The sequence below is a fragment of the Anabas testudineus genome, chromosome 12 (genome assembly GCF_900324465.2).
Source record: "Anabas testudineus chromosome 12, fAnaTes1.2, whole genome shotgun sequence".
NCBI classification, from domain to species: domain Eukaryota; kingdom Metazoa; phylum Chordata; class Actinopteri; order Anabantiformes; family Anabantidae; genus Anabas; species Anabas testudineus.
In genome coordinates this window covers 11,633,861-11,657,527 of record NC_046621.1, presented here as the reverse complement: position 1 = coordinate 11,657,527, position 23,667 = coordinate 11,633,861, and the positions used below count along the sequence as shown (strand labels likewise).

General features: G+C 42.4%; 1 protein-coding gene across 1 annotated transcript in view; it reads left to right on the top strand.

Annotated features, from left to right (window-relative positions):
• LOC113159052 (ryanodine receptor 3-like) overlaps positions 1-23,667 on the top strand; it is an 80,166-nt gene that overhangs the window by 695 nt on the left and 55,804 nt on the right. Inside the window, exons 2-6 of the mRNA XM_026355525.1 lie at positions 14,387-14,506; positions 18,109-18,213; positions 22,195-22,269; positions 22,453-22,531; positions 23,152-23,264. Coding sequence (XP_026211310.1) covers positions 14,387-14,506; positions 18,109-18,213; positions 22,195-22,269; positions 22,453-22,531; positions 23,152-23,264 — 492 coding nt within the window. The remainder of the gene's footprint in view (positions 1-14,386; positions 14,507-18,108; positions 18,214-22,194; positions 22,270-22,452; positions 22,532-23,151; positions 23,265-23,667) is intronic.

The following is a 23,667-nucleotide window of genomic DNA, read 5'->3' as shown; positions in this document are numbered from 1 at the left end:
TATTCTGTAACAAATGCACTTTGAATGCAGCCAAACTAGATTAGCAATGCTGCCTTACTTTTTGGACACAAAGCCAACATATAGACAGACTCTACTCTATGCTCATAAGACTCTTGAATTTAGGATTAAACAGGCTGAAGACTATTTGCTCCTCCTTGCTCTAGTACCACACACATCACACTCAAAATATTTGCCACTTTAGCTCAGGATGAGTGCTGGAGCTTGGGGGATGTTTGGCTCCGGCAGAACAGAGAGGGAACAGTTTCCACTGCTGATAAAGATAGACGATGACATGATATGATCGTCAGTGGTAAAAGGCATTGAGAGGCATATCATGTCTGAAAATACACACCGGCCTAGGATAGATGAAGGAGTAAGCACTGGAGATCTTCCAGACAGACCTTGAGACAGTAGGAGGTGTTTGGTTTCACATATCACTGGCACTGCTGCTTGTGGTTTCCCTTTATTAAGCGGCTCACAGATGCGCATGGTGGTTTTAGTTGGAGGCAAACGGAGAAGAGATGTTGTGATTTTTAAGTCAATTATAGGAACCCGCGACAAACCCCGGCAAAATAAGAGAGGAAATGTCAAGAGATCCAAGAGGACTATGGAGGTTTAGAAGCAACTTAAGCAACGGCAACTTGAAAACGTCATTATTCTGAAAGGTGTTCATGTTCCCAGGAATATCGTAGCAGTGCTCTTAAACATGTCCTTTGTTTTCAGTCAGAAAAAATTAATACCATGTCTTCCTGCAGCCCTTAACCTTTTAACCACAGCACATAGAGGTCACCACATCAGCATGGCTGCCACTCCAAAGAAGAGCTGACATTTCAGCACCACCTCTCCTCACCGCTGAGCTCGACCGTAGATAGCATCAATCTGCAGTCGTGGTTGTTTACAGACAAGCTTTGCCTGATTCATTAGCCTTTATTTTTTTTTATATTCACATTTAACGTATTTTTCTTTGGCTGCTGAAAGAAGAAGTGGTGCTGAATGATGACAAAGTGCTGTTGATTTTTTAAAAAAAGGGGCTTAGCAGCTTGTTGCATCTCTTCACTCAAGGAGGCAGCTGGAAAGCTACATGGTCTTGGGATGGGGGGGTGCAGCCAGTGTTCATGAGTATCTGTGTGTGTGTGTGTGCATTGAATGCAAATGTGGAGCTGGAGCTGTGTGATGCAGTCAGGCTGCACCAGACATGCCACAGCAGAGAACTGTGAAGAAAATATGCATCAGTCCAAACAAGGCTCAGCTGAAGTGCTCAGAGTAGAAGAACAGAATGGGTACACACATGGGTGTGAGCATGTCTCCACAAATGTACAGAGACACTCAATTATCCACAGTATATGACTGAAGCCAGTCCTGTAGAAACGAATGCTCAAATTCAAACACTTGCATGCTCCTACACGTGTCTTCTCTTCAGATCGCCGTGATGAATGGTTTGCGCGGATGTGCGCCGAGGCCATATTTCTTGCTGGCATCCAAATGTTGCCTGTTATTGGAGTCAAGAAGCTTGATAAAGCAGTTCGCAAACAGCTTTTTCTCTAACAACACAAAGTAATTTCCCTGGAGTGGTCGCAGAAATTACCCCTGCTGGACTGCTGCTGCTGCCCATAAAACCAACTCAGTGGGAGGAGAGGAAGCGAAGAGAGTGAAAAGGCGGGCACGGGTAATTTGATGTTACAGGAAGAGGAACGGTGCTGATTGTGATCCGGGAGACTCAGAGAAAAGTTCGCCCTCAAACTGCTGTTTAATGTCACCGGGGCTAAGGGGCAGCGCAGGGAGTTTAATAAGGCTGCATATTTTACAGGAACTTTATTTATCCTGTTTGGAGACGTCCTCAGATGCACCAGCTCTGGCAGCACTGGCTTCGTAATGAGCAGTATAGTGAATAAAATATCAGCTTATGGCGACATGGCTCAGGCTGCTCATTATGTTAAAATAGTTTTCTTAATGAATTACTTGCCCGCTATGTGTTCTGTCACTAGAGGAGATGGAGATTAGACATCACAAACGTCTCTTCTCGTCAACTTAATAGTAAAAACATCATACAGCATGCAGGTGTAATCATTCACGCACGTGCACGCACGTGCAGAGCCTCTGTTGTGAGGGCCCCCGCTAGGTGAATATCAAATCCTGGTGATCTATTAGCAGTTTGAGTGGGAGTAGCGACTTTGGAAAGGCCAGACTAGGGCTGTGACTAATGCACTGTGGCAGCGCTCGCCTTGTTTATGTGAAGCCACTGGTCTCACTCTGCATCCAGACGAGAGCTGGTAATGCAGCAACACAGAAGAAGTAAAGCAGACAGAAATAAATAAATAAAAAACCTCCACATGAGGGGAAAAAAAAGCATAAAGCAGCAGAGGAATGAAGTGTTAATTTTGGCTTTGATTTGTGCTTGTGGCACCAGTGCCAGAGCTCGCTGCCTCCTCACCCACTCACGTCCCCGTGTAAACTCAGCTGGGTTCCTCTCTTTCTCATTCCTTTGTTGCTGCTGCACTTCTTTTTTTTTTTTTTTGCTCTGCATTGCGCTTCTCTTATTTCCCTTTCAACATCTTTTAGCTCCTTTTCTAATTTTTCATGTCATTTCTAATATCCAACCACCTGCCATCTACTGGGGCTTAGCATGTTATTGACATTCGAATCCGACTGATACAGACATTTTAAGGCTGATGCTGATTTTGATGTTTGAGGGTTTCTAGTTTTTCATTTAATCGGCTCAAAGTAAACGCATTTATTTTAAGTGTTTTTCCACTTTTCGGATATCCCTCTCATATTTTCAGCTCTAACTAGCTGTTTGTGACGGTAATTTATTCTGAAAAAGTACTATCACAACATATAAAATATTTCATTTTATTCAGGTTTTAATTCTTTTTCAAATTTACTTTCCAGAAAAAATGTAACGTTCTGTTATCAACTCAAGTCTTCTACTGATGAGCCTTCAAAGAATTCAGTTATTCAGTTATTGTAATAACATAACGTCTGACACCTGAATGGCTAGGGAGCAGAGTGGATTGATTTTCATGTTAACACTACCCTAACTCCCAAATGTTGCATGTTGTACCTTTAATTTAGCAATAATAATAATAATCAGCACATTTTATAGTGGATGTCAGTGCTGTACTAACAAGGGAGAAAAGGAGACTGTTGTTCATTTACACACTAGAATTGTCTTAGCGACTGCTTTGCAATTAATCATCAAATCGATTTGGCAGTGGGCTAATAGCTGACACCATTCAGCTACAATAGGACTTTAGCAGCTTAATGCAGCAAAAACAGACAATACCGAAAAACTGCTGTGGGGATTATTTGGGTTATACAGGAGAGACAGGAGCGAGCAGGGTTTAGTAAAATTCGGTGTTAGGACTCGAAATTGCCCATAGGTGTGAATGTGAGAGTGAATGTTTGTCTGTCTCTGTAATAGACTGGCGATCTGTCCTGGGTGTCAACCAGTGACAGCTGGGTTTGGCTCCAGCACCCCCATGACCCTTAACTGGAAAAGCGGTTTGGATAATGGATGGCTGGAACAAATGTGTTCGTAAAAAAGGAAAACTCTATGGTGAAGACACAGATTGACAAATGCCACTCAGTCCACTCTGCACAAATTATGCAAAAGCCAAACTGCCAATAAAACAGTTCAAGCATCTCAACATTTCCGGTTTTGCATTACTCTGATTTGTTGTTATTCATCAGCCATTAGAAATGCTGACACCGATTTATCCCCAATTAACTTTAATCGGCTAGTGAATTGGTCGGGGTCTAATTGACATTTGTCCGTATGTCTGTCTGTGTGCTGTGTCACATGGCTTCTGGAGGGTGCTACTCGCAGTTTGAAATGTTGATGTAGAGATTGTGGGAGGTGTGAGGCCATATCTGACAGCTCCAGATGTAAAGGCAAAGGTGCCTTTGAACTGAACAGTCAGACATAGATTATTTTTCCTACAGCTTTTACAAGCGTAAGCTGACCTTTAATCACAAGCTTAGGAAAAAAAATACAATTCAGATGATGCTGATACTGTATGTGACACTGTTACTGTGTCACTCACTGTGTGTATAATTATTAGTGATTACCATTAAATTATTGTAAGGACATCATCAGCTTCTTCTTGACACTAAGGGAGGTTTTGCTAAGATGAAGATGAAGAAACATGCTACAGTTGAGTTCTTCCTTGTAACTATCATACTTTAATTTTATTTCTGATTCTCTTTGACAAGTGTGAAATGGAACTGATTGAAAGTGATTCTTTTCCAGGAAAAGACTCGTTCATTGGACCTAACAAAACTCAACTTGCAGAAAAGTGAGACTAAAAGTGGAAATGTTGTTCAGCAGAAAGCTGTTTCCCTGTGCCGCGTGATGAAGATGGACAGATAAGATTGGTCTGTGATGTAGAGGGAATTAAGCCAGCAGGTCTGCCCAGAGACAACCTAGTGTAAAGCTGTAATGAGTTATTGATCGCGCCACCAAATGAAGAAATTTCCTCAGTAATGTTAGTGGCATGCAGTAAGCTGGCCAGATTCATGCGGTGTTTCACAGCACGAATATTGGACGAGGAAGTGTAGGACGCCTGTTGTTTTCAGGTATATTATCTGAGGCCTGCAAGCCTTGATACGGCGCTACTCGCTGATTCTTGTTTCATGTAGCACGTGCTGCTGTGTTCCTACATGCACTTATGGTGTTGGATATCACGTTGCAGATGTTCACTGCTGCAGCTATTTATCTCAATTATTAATAAATATGTCTGTCATCTTTTCAATTAATTGACCACTTAGACTATTAACGGTGATCACTAATTACCAAAGCCTTGTCTTTGATTGCTCTCTTACTGTGGGTCAGGAGTTGAACTGAAATAAATTCATGAAGCTTTTTTTTTTTTATTCAGTCTGCGTTTAAAATATTTATTGATTGTAAATTCACTACATTTTATATTCCTATATGAATTTATGCTAAACAAACTACCACCCTCATCACAACTCATGCAAGTTTGATAATTATAATCCTTTTCATTTCCAAAGACGTGCTGACATAGTGAATCAGTGTTTTCACATTCACTCAGTGTACACATGTTGTTGCACACTGGACTCTTTAACTCACTATTGTACAGTACTCTAGCTACATATGCTCCATCACCAGCAGCCACTGTTACCCTGTTGTTAGCTGCTGCCTCCTCCATAGCTAGCAGGGCCATCTCTCATCTTCCATCTCTGTCTCCGCTCCACTTTGCCATCACTTTTTGGCAATTCGTGTTGGCTCGCATATGCAAGGCTGCATTTCCAAATATGCTGCACTACTACAAAAAGCTGTGGCCACCCATTAGTCACTGGTTGTAGAAAATGTGTGCTCTTCACAAATAATCTTTTAACTGGTGTGTTGCTTTCACACCTTTTCTTTCACAATTAATTCTTTTTTTTTTTCTTGCTATGTCACAGAAAAGCTGAGTGCAGGTACTCATTTAGTCATTTAGCCCAATATCACAAATCACAAATGTCCTCGGGGGGGGGATTTACACATTGTGAAGTGTTCAGCACAGAGGGGATGCTTTTCCAGCACGGACAGATGCGTCGCATTTGCTGCAGTTTTATTTCATAACAGATTTGGTGGTAGGTTCAAAAAAACAACAACCTTCCCATCTGATTCATCGTATCAACGTATCTTTACTTATGTGGATGCCTAGTGACGAGTTGCATATTTAGGTGCGTGAAGGAAACTAATCAAGCTGGAAGGTGCTGTACAAATAGAACAGGTCTGACAGTTTCAAAGTAGAACCTTGCATATCTTTCTCAAGTGATCAGTGCATCCTGTGCAAGTAACATTTTTAGCATCACTCCACCTGTGCAGCTGACAGCTCTGTTACCACAGAAACAATTTGAGTGTTTCTAACATTTTACCATGGACAAAACCCATTAAAACTCATATTACTTTTGGCTCCGCTTGTGAATCATTCTCTTCCTCCATAAAGCAGCTCTGGTATCTGCCTTAATTATGTCCAATGTTCTGTCTCCCCACTGTGTCCTTAATAAGCCATTTAGAGGAGTGTTTACTGCTGCAATCTGCTGCTGTTGAGGTTCGCTTTATAGTCTTTCTCTGAATTGACTGAGGTTTTAAGAAAAACTTGAGTCTTCTGAAGAGCTAGTGTCACATTGTTAAGCCGTGAACAAGGTTTCACCAGCGCTGTTGGTATATGTTGTTAGCACATTGGCAAAACTCGAATGAGTAATTGAGTCATTTGTAGGATCTTCACACGTAGTTGAACCCCCCCTCTTTCAGGCGGGTGCCAAAGTCTTGGTCTTCATCTCATATTGACAACAGTGGCGTTTCCCCACCTCATAAAAGATTCATACCTCTTTAAACCTCTGTGTCGCATCATACCAGCCCAGACTAGGAGATATCGCTGTCTTTATTGGGCATCGTTGCTTCAGAGTCAACAATGTGTGCTGTAAAGAAATGCAATGTGCTGCCTCGCCAGCAAAAGGAAGACGATTCATTGATCTATAACTGCACACACATGCATGCCAACACATTCGACCCAGCGTATGTGCACTTTGGAGAGAACCCCTGCTAACATGGCATTACACTATAGATTTTTTTTTTTGTAGCTTCTACTACTTCTGGGATTCTGCAGTGTTTCTGTGGACAGGCAGCCTTTATAGCCAGGGCAATAGCAAGCCCTGCAGGTCAGGGAACATATGGAGATAGTGGAGCATTTTTTATTCCTCCACTGAGCTCAGTATCTCTGCAGCATTAGGCCTACTCAGTTTTTCTCAGCCCCCAGTAGCACTCCCTCCCAACTCAGAGAAGTGTTAGTGTGGCAGTATAGCTGAGAAGCTGACACTTCAAAAGTACCTCACAAAGCTCTTAATGGCCTCTTCCTGTAATGTATGATGAATCACAGTGCCTCAGGTTGATATTTGATGCAGTAAAAATTGCCCTACAAGAGGCTGGTTTCCTACTCTGAGTCAAAAAGAGGTGAGATGCCTGTTTTTCAGCATCACAGCTGCTGCTGCTGCTGCTTTTTCATGACATATTTGCTCAGGATGACATGTGCCTTAATTTAACAATCGTCACTAACTCAGCAATCTCTGCGCACCCTCATCACGTGAAAGTGATCAAGTCAGGCCTCAAAGCACAATGTACATGTTTATTTTCGACGTCATTTGCACTCCTCTCTAGCGTCAAACAGTTGAAATAGTGAGTCAACATTCATGCTTCAACTTTCTGGACACAGGGTTGTGACAAGGGCTCCTTTTTAGTGCCGCTCTCCCTTTGGACCTCCAAGATGGCTCTTCACCTAAAAATACAACACTTTGCTTGTCAGAGAGTAGAAACAGCTCGTTTTCTCTTCCCTGTGTTGCGCCGCAAAAAGTCTCAGTTCACCCGGTAAATAAGGCTACGTTGAGGAGAGGACGCAGAGAGAGTTGAAAGTAGTTTTCCTTTTTATTACCTGCGGGAAGCCCCAGCTGCAGTGCTGTCAGATACTGCCCCCGAGCATCCCCACTGCCATTACATAGTCAGAGGAAAAATGAAATCTTCGTCCCTAGCCATTTTACTTTGTCATCAAAAAGGAATTAAAAATGTTACAGATTATTAGTGATCATTACAAATATCCAAATCCTCTGTTGTTTTATTCAATAGCTCAGACGATGAAAGAACACTATATATATTCAGTGTCACTTGAGATGTGGCCTTTTTTCACCTCAGGCTATTTGGTTCACAGTGATGGTCATACCTGTCCACTCTTCAAGATGGTTAGCCTCGGTCCATATGGTCGCTGCTATTCACAGCTGCATAGTGTGAGCGTATGGTGATTGGGTAATTAGATCGCCTACAGTGATCAGACAGTCCAGATCTGAAGTGCAATATGTGTCAGATGGCTGTTGGCTGCGCGCACACACACACACACACACACACACACACACACACACACACACACATTGAATTATTATTGAACCACCACTGATTAGATTATCTGTCGGTGCTTTGGTGGTTTTTCCTCATTTATTTATTCAAAGAAAGTTGACTGAGCATCTGTACACTTTTCAGCAGATTACTTACCTACAATCAAGATAGAATAGAGAAACAAAATGGCAGCTATGGCACGCTATATTCTCAAATCAGAGTGCTGCTGCTGTGAGTTGCTATATATATTGGTGGAGACAGCTTGAGCCGGCCCAGGAACTGTAGCTGATTTGGATCTGTCCATTCAATAAGACACTTACCTGACCCAAAATTGTATATTCTAACTTTAAATGTAGAGCACACAGTGTATCATAGTGTATTTGTGCCAGAGCAGCCCAACGTGTTTCTGCATGTACGTGCCAGGGCCTGACCACTGACATAGTTAAATATCAAAGCTGTAAAACTGTCACCCTCAGCACCCTCAGCAAAGCCTTGAAAGGAGGCTGAAATTTTAGCAGTTGTCGACATTCATTTACGGTGTCACCCTGGCCTAGGGATTTTAATGATGTGTGTATAAGTTCTTTGCGCTCTCTATAGCTCTGTTTGCTTCTCTCTCTCTCTCTCTCTCTCTCCTTCTCTCTGTCGTCTGTGCTCTCGGGGCAGCATGTTCAGCAGTTTGCCTCAAGATGAGCATTAGCACTCCCATTTACACAGCAACACTGAGTCATGAGAACAAAGCACTCGCTCCTCTGGTCCAACTTTTATTTATTTATTTATTTTTTTCCTCTCATTCTCTTTCCATCTCTGCTGGTGTCACACCACAGTGTGAGAGAGCATTAAGCTTCTGTGAATCATTGCAACAGTAAACCAGCAAAGAGCATGTGTAATCTCCAGCAGTACTTTCCAGAACAGTCCCTTCAACATAGCTTTGTTGAGGAAAAGATGGTACAGGCTACAATTATAGTCATGCAAATTGGTTCTAATATTACATTCAGCTGGTACTATATTGAGTTTAGAGTGGGCTAGTAATTAGAATGGTAATTCAGTCATTGAAACGGGCATTATTTCATAATTTTATTAATAGTTTGAATGGTTGTGAGTGGTGTAAGACACAGCAGAACGGCGTGCTTGTAGGGGGTGCATCCGCTGCCCAACTGTATTTTGTTCTGCAGTGCGCGACCAGCTGTATCAATCTGTCCAGAACAAAGTCTCTGTGTGTGAGTCAACCCCGGTACATTGTTGACTGGCAGCAGGCCCCTGGTGATCATAGAGACTTATTACCCAGAACACTGTAGAACAGTGTCACATGGGGACAAAGGCAAGTGGAGGCAAGTGCTGCGGTCTGTTGTGTGTGGTGCGTTTGACTTTGTTTTCTTCTGTGAACAGGAGCTTTTCCATTGATACTTTACTCCTCTCCTCTCCTCTCCTCTCCTCTCCTCTCCTCTCCTCTCCTCTCCTCTCCTCTCCTCTCCTCTCCTCTCCTCCCCTCCCCTCCCCTCGCCTGTGTTGCTCCACCGTTCAGCCTCCTCCCAGAGGGCCGCTCGGTGCCTCCCTCGGATCAATTTGCTGTTGATTCACTAGATCCTTTGGCACGGGATCAAGCTGAAGAAGATAGAACAAATCTGACCTCAAAGAGCGAAGCAGAGAGCAGAAAGCTGCTGCAGTTGCAGAAGTGAAGTCTGGATATTATCACCACAAGTCTTTACTTGGACAGCATATACTCAGCAGTAGCAATTTCTTCCTAACAGAAGGTGTCATTGCCTTTTCTTTATGAACTTTACTTTAGCTATTTACACAACCTGTTGCACAAAGCATGTTAGTAGGAACAGAAAGTGGATAGTTTGGCTGATTTTCACAGTTTAGCCACAACACTGAAACCGCTGACAGGTGAGGTTAATAACATTGATTTTCTCATGGTGACAAAATGTCACCTGTCAAGAGGTGGGATATATTAGACAGCAAGTGAAGTCAAAAGCACGCGGTGGGTTTCATGTTGTACAGTACTGAAAGGACATGCTGCTGACAGCTCGGTGCCAGATACCAGAGGACACCTTCTTGTGGAGCTGTCTCGGTGGCAGACGGGGACCTGTGCATCACTATGGTGGTTTTAATGTTGTGGCTGATCAGTGGAAGCTTTATTTACTTGTTTTAAGGAGGTGAGAGAATATGTTGAATGCTCGTCTGGTGGCTCTGTCAGGTGTCGAAGCATCTGAGAAGCCAAAATGAAAAATGAATGGATTCAAACAGGAAACACAGTAATGATGACACGACTTGTCATGTTGTCCCCATCCTTTGGCTGATGTAACACTGTACTCCCAAAGTGTTTATTATGCAGTGTTTGTTACTTCCTCCTTGGCACTGATGCTTTAAATGTGAGGTTGAGTATCTCACATGAAAGAAAATAAGTGACACTGATACCATGCGTATAAAGTGCAGAATGTAACAGACTGCAAGCGGTGGTAATACTAGCCTCATGGGAGGCATTGGAGCAACACACGAAATACAGAAGCAATTCAGTTGCCATCACACCCTCACAGGCTCCTAGTACTGCAAAACAGGAAGCATTCTGTTTTCATTCAGCGTGCCTCTATTATTTTGTGGATCCAGCTTTTCAGTAGTTACTGTATCACCTCCACGATGTATTTGAGCGTGCATTGCCAAATCTCTCCCTGTGCTGTGCTTTATAAGGTAGTGAGAGTCTCTTTCCATGCACCGCTCTGTACTACCTGCTGAAATGCTGCAGGCATCTCTTCTAACTAAAAGCCCAGATGCTCCACATAGAATTACAGAAAGTTTTACCCTGCAAACCATCGGCTTCTCATCATGCAGTTTGATTGCTGGAGGGTTGCACGTAAAACTGTGCAGCAGTGCGCATAAAAAAGGGTCTTGCAGACATATAAGAGCTCTAATGCTGGGATTATTTTTTCACGAGCCTTCATAAGCTCATTACTTGCCTCTAAAGTCTGTAATCACTGCTAACTATCGTCAATAATGATAATTTATTTAGATGCAGTGTTGCGCTTGCCTGTAGTCCTGTGCCAGCCACACTACAAGCTCTGGCCTGAAGGACAGCACTGGCAGTGTTACACTCACAACAACTTTGTGAGTGACAGGATACAGGATCATTCCCCTGTCCATCAGGAGAGCGTCATATCTTGTAGCCCGCTCATTGATATGCTGCAGTTTTACACACCCATGGAGTTTATAGACAAAGCAGAGATGACAAATGCATGGATTTACACAGAACAAAGGAATAACAGTGAGAAGCAGTGGGAGTATTGTGATAGAGTTAAATTCAATCTCAAGGTGCCCTTGGAGACCCAATTCTCACTTTGTTTAAAGACAATTCAGTGTTTACTTTAGTGGCCAATAATGAGAGCTGAAGTTCTGATGTAACATCATACAGTCTCACTGAGGTTTTTTAGCCTTCGCAGCATCGTAGCAAATGGGATGAACAGGGAAATTGATACTTTGTCAGTCGCTGGTCATCTACTCTGAGCCAAATTACATTTTCAACAATTATTAGATGAATGTATCCTAATTACTTTGATTATGCCTCAACAATTATTAGATGTTGAGAAGCTCATGTGTTCAGCCACAGGTTCTAGTCTGCTTGAATCCATGAATCATCTGTCAAACTAAACCCTGAAACTCTTCATTTGCTCCATGTAGCAGTACATTTGTCTGCTTAGGACCTTCCCTGACTCTTCGGCTCAAATGCCAAGTTCTTGAACTCCTGCAACTCAGGGAGCTTGAATTAAGATAGCATCAGTCTCAATTCTTGTTTGAGACTGTTGAGCATACTAATTATTTCTGCTGTGCTTTTCTCTTCCCTCTGAAGGTCAGTGTTCAAGCTCATTTAACTTTGCAGTTAGGTCTGTTTAAAAAGCCAAATCCAAAAACCGTGCAGCATCATCCAGTTACTTAAACATTAGGCTACCAATGCAGCACCCACATTGCATGATGAAATGTCCATGTTCACAATTTGACCCATTTGAGCATTTTACCACAGAGTGCCTGCTGATGTGTGATGAAATGGTAACTGAGAAAATCAGGAGCTTCCTTGTCATTTCCTTGTATTGCACCTAGTTGATGCCAAGCTTTAAATTTAAATTCAAATTTAATCTCAGGTCATGTCTTTGGTAAATATCCTCCTCACGCTTTTTAGCTTTTAAGCCCTTTTATCAACATTTTTTTAAAACAGCATGTGAATTGAACTAGAGGGAAAGAAGAAACACTTCTCTTTAAAGTAATCAGCTTGTCAGCATGCAAACAGACCAAAGCTTAGATGAAAGGCATATGCCACTCTAACTGTTTCTCCCTCATTCATGATCCAACTAACTACCTGAAATTCGCAGTTTCTCTTTGGCTCTCTCGACTACGCTGGGCTGACCTTGGTAATTGTTTCTCTGGTGATACAGATGCTGTTGTAGATAAAACAGCTGAAAATCCCCATAAGTCCTTTGTTTCAACAGGTTTCTCTAAAATGACCCACCCCAAATTGAGGAAAGCATTTGTATTTCAGCCCAACTGATTGATAGCAGTGAATGGCCCCTCCTCTGTAGCAGCCGCTACTCTGGGGGATAAATAAGAAGAACTTGGTGACAGAGAGAGAGAGACTATGTCACATCCTTAATTGTACTTCAGTGCAGGGATGAGACAGTCGTGGGCTAGACAGAGGCAGAGACAAAAGAGTTAGCCTCTCTGATTAAAGAGATGCCTGTATAGTGTGCGTGTGTTTGTGTGTCTCTGTATGTGCATCTTGGCACTGAGACAGGCAGGAATGCGATGCTTGGATCGATACAGTCCTTAATATGGCCCACATCAACCTGCTGCTCTATCCCTCAGCGGGGAGACTGATTGTATGTTCCAACCCAAGCCAAGTGTTGATTTGCCATAAAGGGTTTATTCATTTCAGTCTGCATCGGAGTTAAATGGCATTTTTTTTTCATATTGATCCAAGACTGACAGGAATTATTTAAACTCTTTCCCATACAGGCCCCAAATAATGAATGAATCAGAGAGTCGCTTCCAGCAATCAGTATTATCTCAACATCTCTTTCCTAAATAATACACACGTACATGTACTGGACATTATATTGATGGACTCTATTAATCAGTGTGCCTAAAAATGAGATTGCAAATCATCATGATGTTCACAATGATTTGATTAGATATTAAAAAAGGATTATTGAGTTGCTGTGATATGACAGATGGGTCATTTGATACTGATTTGACTTGACAGGTGATAGTTAATGGCAGGATAATCATAACGCCCGTCTCTGCTAATGTGACCTAAATTTCATACTTAGCCTTCATAATAACAATTGAATCATCACCACGACAACTGGGCGAATTCCATCTAATGTTAAAGCCGTGCTGTCTTTAGTAAATGTTACTCAAACACTCTGTAAAACTTTGTCATTTCATTACTGAAGGACACCACTGCACCCAGTACTGTTTATTTTCTTTCTCTTTTCAGTGGGAGGTGGAAGCTTTCACAAACAGAGGCTCACAGCGCGCTCAGATTCTTCTCTTCCTGCACCACATCTGAGGCACATGTGCGCATCAACACAAAATAAAAGTGTCATGCGTGCGTTTTTACCGCCCCGAGGCTTGCCATATTGATTTTCATGCAGCTCTTCCAAACACGCCAATGTAAAAAAGAACACACATGCGCTGAGAGACGGGAAGAGGCGAGTCATCTGTATTTCTCTGTCTCTTTCGTGCATTGTGCTGCTGCACTGTAATGAAGTGCTTTACTGTTACCGCTACTGCTGCTGCACTCTGCTCTCTGCACAATCCCCCTCACATAAAAAAAAAGGCTGCTGGCCATTGTGCAGAAGCCCCCCCCCCTCTCCATCCTATAGCAGCCAATATCAGTAGATTTCTGCTTGCTCTGTTTTTGCTATGAGTAACTATGTCCAGTTCAGCATTTACAGGGCCAACACATATAAACACAATCAACCCATTTTAGTGGCATCCTGTACATACAATACCTCACACGTACACTAATTACTAGTGTAGCATTAGACTGTTATGTCCCTTTGAAATATTAAACCCTCCTATTAATTGACTCATTTGTAGCATGAACACAGAGTAAACAGCCTAAAGCAGTCAAAGGCATCAGTTAAAGATAGTCATTGTCATCAAGTTTAGATGGGAAAACCCCCTAATTACTGTAGCTGGGCAGAGGCAAAGGGAGTCACTTCTGCAGGAGGTGAAATATACAATACAATCCATAGGTTAAAGGTTATTACTCTTAACTCTCATGATATACTTGGCTATTCAGTTTTACGGTTTCAGGCGGCAGAAAAGCAACTACACACTTTTACGCTTCCGTGTTACAAGAGTCTCCACTGATCAATGGACCAATATGTGCACATCTGTGTGGGTGATTTGGGGTCCTCTCGTGTCGCACTAGCTCACAGCGTCTACACTCACACGCACAGAGACACAGGCTGAAGTCTGTTCTTTTTTTTTTTTCCTTGACAGGATGATGAAGTGGTGCTCCAGTGCGTGGCCTGCATCCAGAAGGAGAATCGCAAGTTCTGCCTGGCTGCCGAGGGACTTGGCAACAGGCTGTGCTACCTGGAGCCTACATCTGAGGCAAAGGTAGGCACGGTGCCTCCACTGTTGCACTGTGTGACTCTCGCACTGGAAAAAAAAAAACATTCAGTGGAATAAAGAGATGCATGTTGATATTGATCTTCTCACCATTTTCATCCATAATCATCAAGATTGTTTTCACACACATGGACATGCTGATACTTAAATGATCAACACATGTCACAGACATGCGAACCAGATGAAAGGATGTGCTCACTCAGACGAGAGCTCCATGGAAACCAAATATCCATTTAGTTCATCCTTGTTTAGGTTCAGCAAATAATCAGTGAGGCCAAGCGGAGAGACACAGAAAGGCAGCCAGCACATCATCAGCTCACATTCACCACAGCCTCCTTGATGTGCTGTTCTTTCAAGGGTTCAGGGACGACGTTGCATCTCTGTGGGCCCACCGTCAGATGATAATTCCCTGAAATGACTCCCCTGGATATGTTTGATGCATTGTCTCATAAACAGTGTAGTCGTTGCCTGTAATTGCCATAGCTTTGTTGCAGCTGAGCAGCATGGTTGGAGCTGCGAACACATTTGTTAGCCTGTGTAGCTACAAACTTTGAATTAGTTAAATGTATATTTCCGACATAATTAATTTCTGTGTAGCAAATCTGAACTAAGAAACAAATGAGGTATTAGGTAGAAATTTCTGAATGATGATGAGCTGGTGGAGAGAGTCATAACAATCTATATCTATAATACCAGATTTGCTATAGGAAACAGCAGTCTAGCATTAATGTTGACCTCTAGCAAATCCTCGTTAAATTAACGCCTAATGGGGGGTATGCATGTACAGTGTGTAAGTGTGTAAAAGGCGCTTCGCAGGGAAAGAGGGACAGCATGAGGAGGCTCAAGGAATTAGTTTGTACACATGAGCAGAGATCCATGTACTCCTGGCGTTTATAATCTTCTCTGTCTTCAACAACTGCGGCCTCCAACAGCTCTTACAAAGAGCCCTGAGTGTGTTTATGTTGAGTGGGGGTTGTTGTGCATACAGGGTAGAGGCTTTCACCCATATTGAATGGTAATCATAACTGACAGGTGTGATGGATGTTCTCCCTCTATGGCACTTTGTCTTCATTGGCTGCTGTTTTTATTATGAAAAGGCATCACCCCACCTTTGGGATCAACAACAGAAAGGTGAAGAAACCCAAGATGGCAATTTAGTGGTGGACACCGACAGCTGAGTGGGATGCCTCCTTTCCTTGGTGAACTAGTCTAGTAATGTGACACATACATACTGTGTCGACATGATGAGGTTGATTTAAGTGTGCACGCTTTAAATGGCGGCATCAGTCAGTGTGTGAGAAGCTGGTTGATTGTGATATACGACCAGCAACTCTTACCTGTCAGTGACTCAATATTATGACCACTGGAGGGTAGAGGACCACATACCATAGTGTTGGTGAGGCTGTGTCTCTGGTGTGTGGCCCGTTCCTATTTGCAAATCATTTGTCTTTGTCTTAGAAAGGGTAGTTCTATTCTACCCCTTCAGTTAACTGTATGACCAATACAGACATTGTCTATTCTCGCTCGCCATCTCGTTACACTCTTGGCTTTATCACATGAATGGTCGTAAAACCAAATATCAGGACGCCTGCTGTAAAGCTGTCTTTGTGAGACGACACCCTGACAGGGCTCGATACTCGTCACCCCCCCCCCCCCCCCCCCCCCCCCTTTGCTCTTCTAGACCTACCATTCACGGGCTAGTTTTCTCATGGCACTCCCCCTCCCCATCAACTGTTACAGTCCTGTGCTCCGAGGGAGCAAAGGTCAAACGTTAGTCACCCAGAGAGAAGAGGGCAGGCGGGGTTGGATTTCTTCCCACCAGATCCTTCATTATGATTTCTCTGTTGCGACACTGCTGGAGGGGAGAACAGCACCATCACTGACCCAAGCCGAATGCCACGACATGTTTTAATTGCATACATAGTGTATTATACTTACAGTAACAGTTAGAGCAGCTATATTTCTGCACTACCTAACGCAACTGGACCATAGATTTTGTACAGTAGTGGTCATTTTATGATATATAGTGTTTTAAATGTGAATCCCTTGTTGCTTCACTTTACCCTGAAACTGGGTTGTTTAAAGTTTGCAAATGAGGTTAGATCTACCTGTGTGAATGAACCAGTTCGGGAGGAGTTGAGATACTCAGTAAGGAGGCCAGAGAGGGTGTTTAGGTTGGTATCATTTATCTTGTAGCCATACACAGTATCCCTATCCCTGTTCCCCTCATTCTGTCTGTGATTTTCCCCAGTCCTCTCCTGTCCCATCCAGTGCTGCCCTGGATGGGGATGCGATTTGGCATCTTCTCCACTTTTCTAATAGAACTCCTTAAAACCTGGCTTATCTGAGCGCAGACTGACCTGAGAGCACTTAATCTGTTTTCTAACTACCTTTTAATGAATAGCGCCCACTCGATTAAGACAAACTTGGTTCAAGTGCAGCAAAAATGCATCAGTCAGCAAAGATATTATGAGTGGGCAGATCTCTGTAGAGTCAGAGTTTATATATTTTTGCAGTTATAAGTGGATGTTTTGCTTGTGTAGCAAAAACGTCTTTAGCAACTAATTCAGAATCACTAGTAATGGGTTGCATGGCAAGTAGCTCTGATAGCCATTCCATTAATGGTCATTAATAGACTAGAAAAATAACTTCTCTCGCACATGTGAATATACATTATAGATAGGAGGTTGCAGCATTATTATTATTTATTGTTCACTTTATTGTTCACTTTCTAATTTACATTTTTACATTCACATGCACAAGAGATGCACAGAGTCATCAGGCTGTGCTACACTGGATGAATTGGATTGAATGAATCCACTATATTGTAGTGTTATTGATCTGGTGGCTACAATCAATACATGTTTCTTACCAATGGATCAAATCTCTACATGCAGTGTTACATGACTGAGTCGCTTATAGTGATGAACCCACAGAAATCTATAACCAACGCTGTGGTTTTCCTCAGCTCTAAGTAGCATTTTAGCGTCTTCTATTTGGCATTCAGTTTATTGTGTTGTTTTTTGTTTTTTTTTGCCAACAAATGCACTTTTCTAGTTCAGACCCACCACTCCCATCATCATTGTTTTCAGAAACAACGTGCAGCTGTTCATGATGCCAATGTATCGCTTTATCTGCTAAAAATGTAAAAAGGCAACTGCTAGTTAGAAATGTCTGCCATGTTATTATAATATTAATATTGTTAGTATTGCAGCTTTATTATTACTATTAAAAACAATAGCATAAAGGTGTAAAGTTGAATCTTTATGCATACAATGCAGTTATGGGAATTATTTTTAATTTGATTTGTCTTCATGGTGAAAGAAGGTAGAGATTGGGATAAAACGCTTTTTGAAGAGCAAGACCCCAGTTTTTGCTGTTTAGAGATAAAATAAAACAATATGCTTGAGCCCTTCCTGGCTGCTGAAACACAGCACAGCACACATTGTGTCTACTCTTGCAAGTGTCTTTTTATAAACTGTGAAATTCAACCTCATACAGCTTCACTTTATAAAAAGCAGTAAAAACTCCAGTGTGAACTTCTCTCTCTGTGAATTTGTAACTCGTGGTCTTCTGTTCTGTTGTTGCAGTATGTTCCTCCAGACCTGTGCATCTGTACCTTTGTGCTGGAACAGTCTCTGTCGGTGCGAGCCCTACAGGAGATGCTGGCTAAGAGTGGACTGAACAGTGAAGGGGTGAGTGATAGTAAACTCACCCTCACACAAAAACGCACACACACACACACACAAGCTGACAATCCATACTTCAACTCTTCATAAGCCACCTTCATGTAGTGGACCGGTGCACTGCATGTTATTCTTGCAGTCAGGTAAGTTGCATGATCTTGACTGAACTATAAAAGGATCAAAATAGCTTCATTACAGTGGCCTGAGAAGAGAACAAAGGGAGTGCACTGGAATTACATGACATTTGCACCTTTGATTAACATCAAGCCTTGAAAGAAAACAGGATTATTTAGCTCCTATTTCCTCTGATAAATAAGAATCCAACATAATGAAAGTAAAAAAGGACTGTGTGCCGTGAGGAATCTGCATATTATCAGTGCTATGTGTCTCTTTTTGTAATCAGTGCTCATTTGTCAATGTATTCTCTACTCCTGATGTTGTTTCAATTGTCTTCTTGCGAGTTTGTTTCCTTTTCTTTCTCACTGCTGTGACAGATGTGTATTCCTCCCATTTCTATCTTCTAATTTCTGTTTATAATCTCCATCTTTCGCATGGTAGACACGAGGCCCGGATCGATGGGTATGTTCACTGCTCATATCTTTCCCCTGTCATCCCTAATGCATGACACAGTAGATTGGTCACAGCGACCACTTAGCTATCCCGTTCTGCTCCTATTACCTCCTATGAATTGTCCATTGCAGCACATAATCACTGAACATTCAACATTTGAAATCATGGGTTATTCAACAACACCAGAGCCCTGGCTGATGATCGTGTGGAATCTTTTTATGAGTAGGGTGAGTAGATTGCATCTGAGCTCCCACCAAGCGGACAGAGACAAATTGAGTTTTGTGCAGACTTCCCAATAAGGCCCCCCACAAACATCAGATCTCACACAACTTACTTTGCACTGGTAGAACTAGAGCAGCACCAGTGGTGGATTAGTGTCAGATTAAGATTAGTCTTGTCCTCAGGGGATGCAGATGGATGTTCATTGGTGGTATCATTTGTTTTATGAAACCCTCCGTATGAAACCCTGCACTGTGACAAACTCCCATTTGTCACAGTATCTTCCTCTGCTCATATTAGCTGGACGCTATGAGATGACGCAAACAGCTGAGACCAGGATTTCTGCAAATAGACAGAAAATGATTCATAAGTGCTTTTGTCGAATGTGTTAGTTAACAAAAAATAAATAAAATAAAATAAATCTGCCAGCGTGATTTTAGCTTTAGCCAAATTTCCTCTAATGCCACATGGCTAATGATCCTGAGAATTTCCATAAATCCTCAGTTGTTAAGGCTCATTTTCATTGATGTGACTCTGGGGATAAATGGATGTGTCAGGGCTGGATCTTTGTGGTCACAGCGAACTATCTGTGCAGCAGAGTGACAGAAGTCAAGAGCGCTGGTATTACTCTCACTTCGGGGAGTGTTAGTACTAGCTGGCAGGGAATTATGAGCCACAGCAGAGTGCTCAAAATATTAAACGCTAAATTAAAGCTCAAATGGGCATTTAGCTGCTGGTCCAGCCTCATTCCTCTCGCATCACCATTCTTTTAAGACCTCAACATACCATTTAGAGTCAAACTGAAATAAAAAGAAATGTTTTTTTTCTGCTACAGCACACGTGTCTGCTCTGTCAGTCCTACCACTTAGAAATTAGTGGCAGTCGTATGTATTTCTAAGCTGTTTCCCCAATTCATGCATCGTGGCGAGAAATGTAATTACACTGACACTTGCTAGGAACAGTATGCTGATTAACAATTTACAAACAAAGGCAAAAATGTATATTGGATATTGTTTGGTTTCATAATAAAAACATATTTCCTATCAAATTGCATGTATTTTAGCCATATTTGCATGAAACTCTAATCTGATAATCTGATATAAACAAAATGTACTTGTAAATGTAAAAAACATAGTTTACATAGACATTATTATATAGTTAGAATATTTTGGAACTCCTAGACTTTTCTTTCTTTCTTTCTTTCTTTCCTCGTGTGCCTTTCTAACCAGTACCCCTGAGACTTTTCGAAGGCCTGGATCGGCCATTTAACAGTGGCACTTCAGTTCATTCTCTCCACTGACGTTCATCTGTTTTCAATATTGTCTACCTATTCATCATTCTTTGCCTTCGCTGAAATGCCACTGAGGGAAGGACCATTAAAGGGGAAATAGAGGTTGAATATGTTTCGGCCGAGGACCTGAAATCAATATGTCTTTGAACAGATGAGCTTATCGATAGACAGTGGCTTGTGCAAATCGGTATTGCAGGCTGTTTCAGCCGGAAGGCGTTGAGACACTGCGGGGACCATAAAGGACCTGCAAAGACAACACACAACAGTTAGTGTAAATGCCAACCCTCATTTAGCTCAGTGTCCACTGCCCTGTGCAGATTCTTCGTCGCTCATCCTAAATGCACTGACCCGTTTGATTTGGGGGTCGCTGGTCAAAAGGGCAAATAATGCGATCAGTCAGTCAAAGAGACAGAGCTGCTCCGACGAGCTCTGGTGTGTTTGTGCTTTTCTGCTGTCACTGCCACCGCTTTGTCTTTAAGATTGGTGTTAGTGTTAGACTGCTGATGGAAACCACAACAGTGTTGCCCCACACACACACACACACACACACACACACACACACACACACACACACACACACACACACACACACATAATCACATAATCTACTGCAGGGCTCAGACACCAGGAAGCTATGTTCTGCTAAGTGTCACGTCTTTAAATTCATGTCACTGCCAGACCAAAGATACAGTTTCTTGTCTGTTTCTTTTCTCATACCTGTTTGATCCAATTGTATTTTCTATTATGGTTCAAGGAGCCACAGGTAATACAGTTTACAGTGCTGGGTCTTGAGTCTTTGCTGTAATTTGTACCAACATTTTTTTTTTCGGGAATAAGCCTTAATTTCTCTCACTGTACTGGATCTGTATAATGCATTACCGAGCCGCGGGTTACGCAAGCGAGAGTGAGACTTGGGTTTATTGGCTGTGGTAACTGCAGCTGGATGTGCCTCGCCGCATTAAGCTCAGTACCTCAGCCAGCAGTAGCCAGCAGCACAGAAGAAGCCTGGAAGCCAGTGCTGCAGTCTGCCCAACACAACTGCATCAATTCACAGACCAGCCATTGTCCCAGTAGCCAATTGAGGGGGATATAGAGAAAAAGAGAGACAATGAAACAGAGCAAAAGAGAAACTGTGTGTGGTTGGATGTTTTCTAGAGACACTGCCACAATTCGTGTATCTCTCAGATGCAATATGACTAAATATTAATGCCCTGCAATGCATTTAGTTTGAGTTTAATGTGACCTGTGCCAATGGCATTGCTGTTTAACATGAAATAAAACAAAACATAAACTTGGCCACACGATCTTAATGAGTTGTACCAAAGATTAAAAGGTAGAGAGAGGCTCAAAGTCCCAGGAGAACAATAGTTCTTTCTGAATAATATCACTCTTTCTTACCTTAATGCTTCCTAGAGGCTCATAAAGAAGGTGAGTAACGTGGGACTGGCTTGTCGGAGAAATCAACATAAACTCCTCTGTATCCTCTTTGCATCTCTACCAGTAGAGATACTATTTGTTCCCCTCCCGCATCTTAACCTAACCCCATAAGCGGAGGAGTCATTCCCTGCTGATGTAGTTGCGCATCCTTCCCACATTCCTGCAGCCGGAATGCTGGAAAGATGATCCCGTATCCTGCTTCGCTCATGGATACAGGAGCCAGAAACACCATCTCCTGTGGCAAGTCAGATTGCATGTCTTCATCGGCAAGATGGGTTGGCAAACCCTCCCCAGGAGATATGTATCCCGTGCTTGAGGTCATCAGCGTCTGCGAGGAGGTTCTCGCTGAGGTCAACTTTGAATGCCAGAGGTCGGCTTTAGATTGAAGCAGTTGAAGGAAGGCCACCGGGGTTTGGGCTGACGTGTAACTTTGTATTTGTCTGTGTTTCTGTGTGTCTGAATGATCTCTGTAGGTAGCGCAGAGTGGTGGACACAAGACTCTTCTGTATGGCCACGCCATCCTCCTGCGGCATTCCTTCAGCGCTATGGTAAGAAATTACACAGCATCGGTGTCACTACTCCAAAGAATTAAAACCAGCTTATCACAGTGGCAGGGTTTAAACCTCATAGGCTGGTAAGCAAGCGTATGATCGTATGAGCAAGGTGACCTTCGTAAGAGTGTGCTTGTGACAGCTCTTTCTCATGTGGTCTGATGTGTGTGTTGACCACAGTACCTGGCCTGTTTGAAGACATCAAGGTCACAGACAGATAAGCTGTCCTTTGATGTGGGCCTGCAGGAGGACTCAACAGGTAAAAGAAAAGCTCTAGTGCAGTTTGCTTTTATCCTCCTCTTTTAACTCTTTCATTCCCCCTTTGTCTCCCTTTGTCGGTCTCCATCTTTGTTCCTATGTCTGTCTCTCCGCACCTTATTTGTTCGTGGGAGGATTGTACTGTGTGTCTTTTCAGCATTTCAGTTGATATTCCCCGTGGTGCACTGTAAACATACAATGTGGCCCTATTGTCAGTGCTGATTCAGCACATTCGTTGGGTATCCTGACACCTGGAGCCAATCTTCTTATGTCCATTGTTATTTATTTTATTCCGTGCATTAGATGAGCAGTCGCCTCCGTATGACTTGAAAAGGTTGTTGTCATGCAGCTAATTTAGTTCTCATCTCAGATTTATTATGTTGTTAGTAATTACACTACAGGTGACATTTGCACAGTGACAGTGGCGTGTTCTCACAATCCTAAAAAAAATAGTACATATACTGTGCAGGGCGACCTGACCTGAGCTTAAAGAACAAAGACATTTTTATATAGATACAGTATGTGTATATATATATATATATATATATATATATATTATAATATATATATATATATACAAACATATAGTATATATAGTACAGTATTTGTGTGCCATTACAGGTGAGGCCTGTTGGTGGACTATTCACCCGGCTTCCAAACAGAGATCAGAAGGAGAAAAAGTGCGCATTGGTGATGACCTCATCCTCGTCAGTGTGTCCTCAGAGCGGTACCTTGTAAGTTCATTGTTTGTCATTTGATCATCAAAGCCAAAGTGTGCATGTATGCGCATAATGTAGAGGTCTAAGAACACCTACCCAGCTTCTTCAGCTGTGACAGAACTTTTAACAGATTATTCCAATCCTGTTAACACATCCTGCACTCTGCAGGAGGCTTAATGTCAAAGGCAACCATTTTTCCGTCAGGATGACTGTGAGATTACTAACAATAATATTAAGCTAAATTTGATTCTGTACTGGAAATGTCTGGTTTTGTGGATTATGATTTTTTTAGACTGCTGCCATTTTGAATTTCTCTCTTCTGTTATCATGCATGTCCCAGGCCCACATCCTGCTGCCATGAATAATGATTATATCTCTGTGGCACTCTGAATTGGTTTACTTTTAGACTATCCTGCCC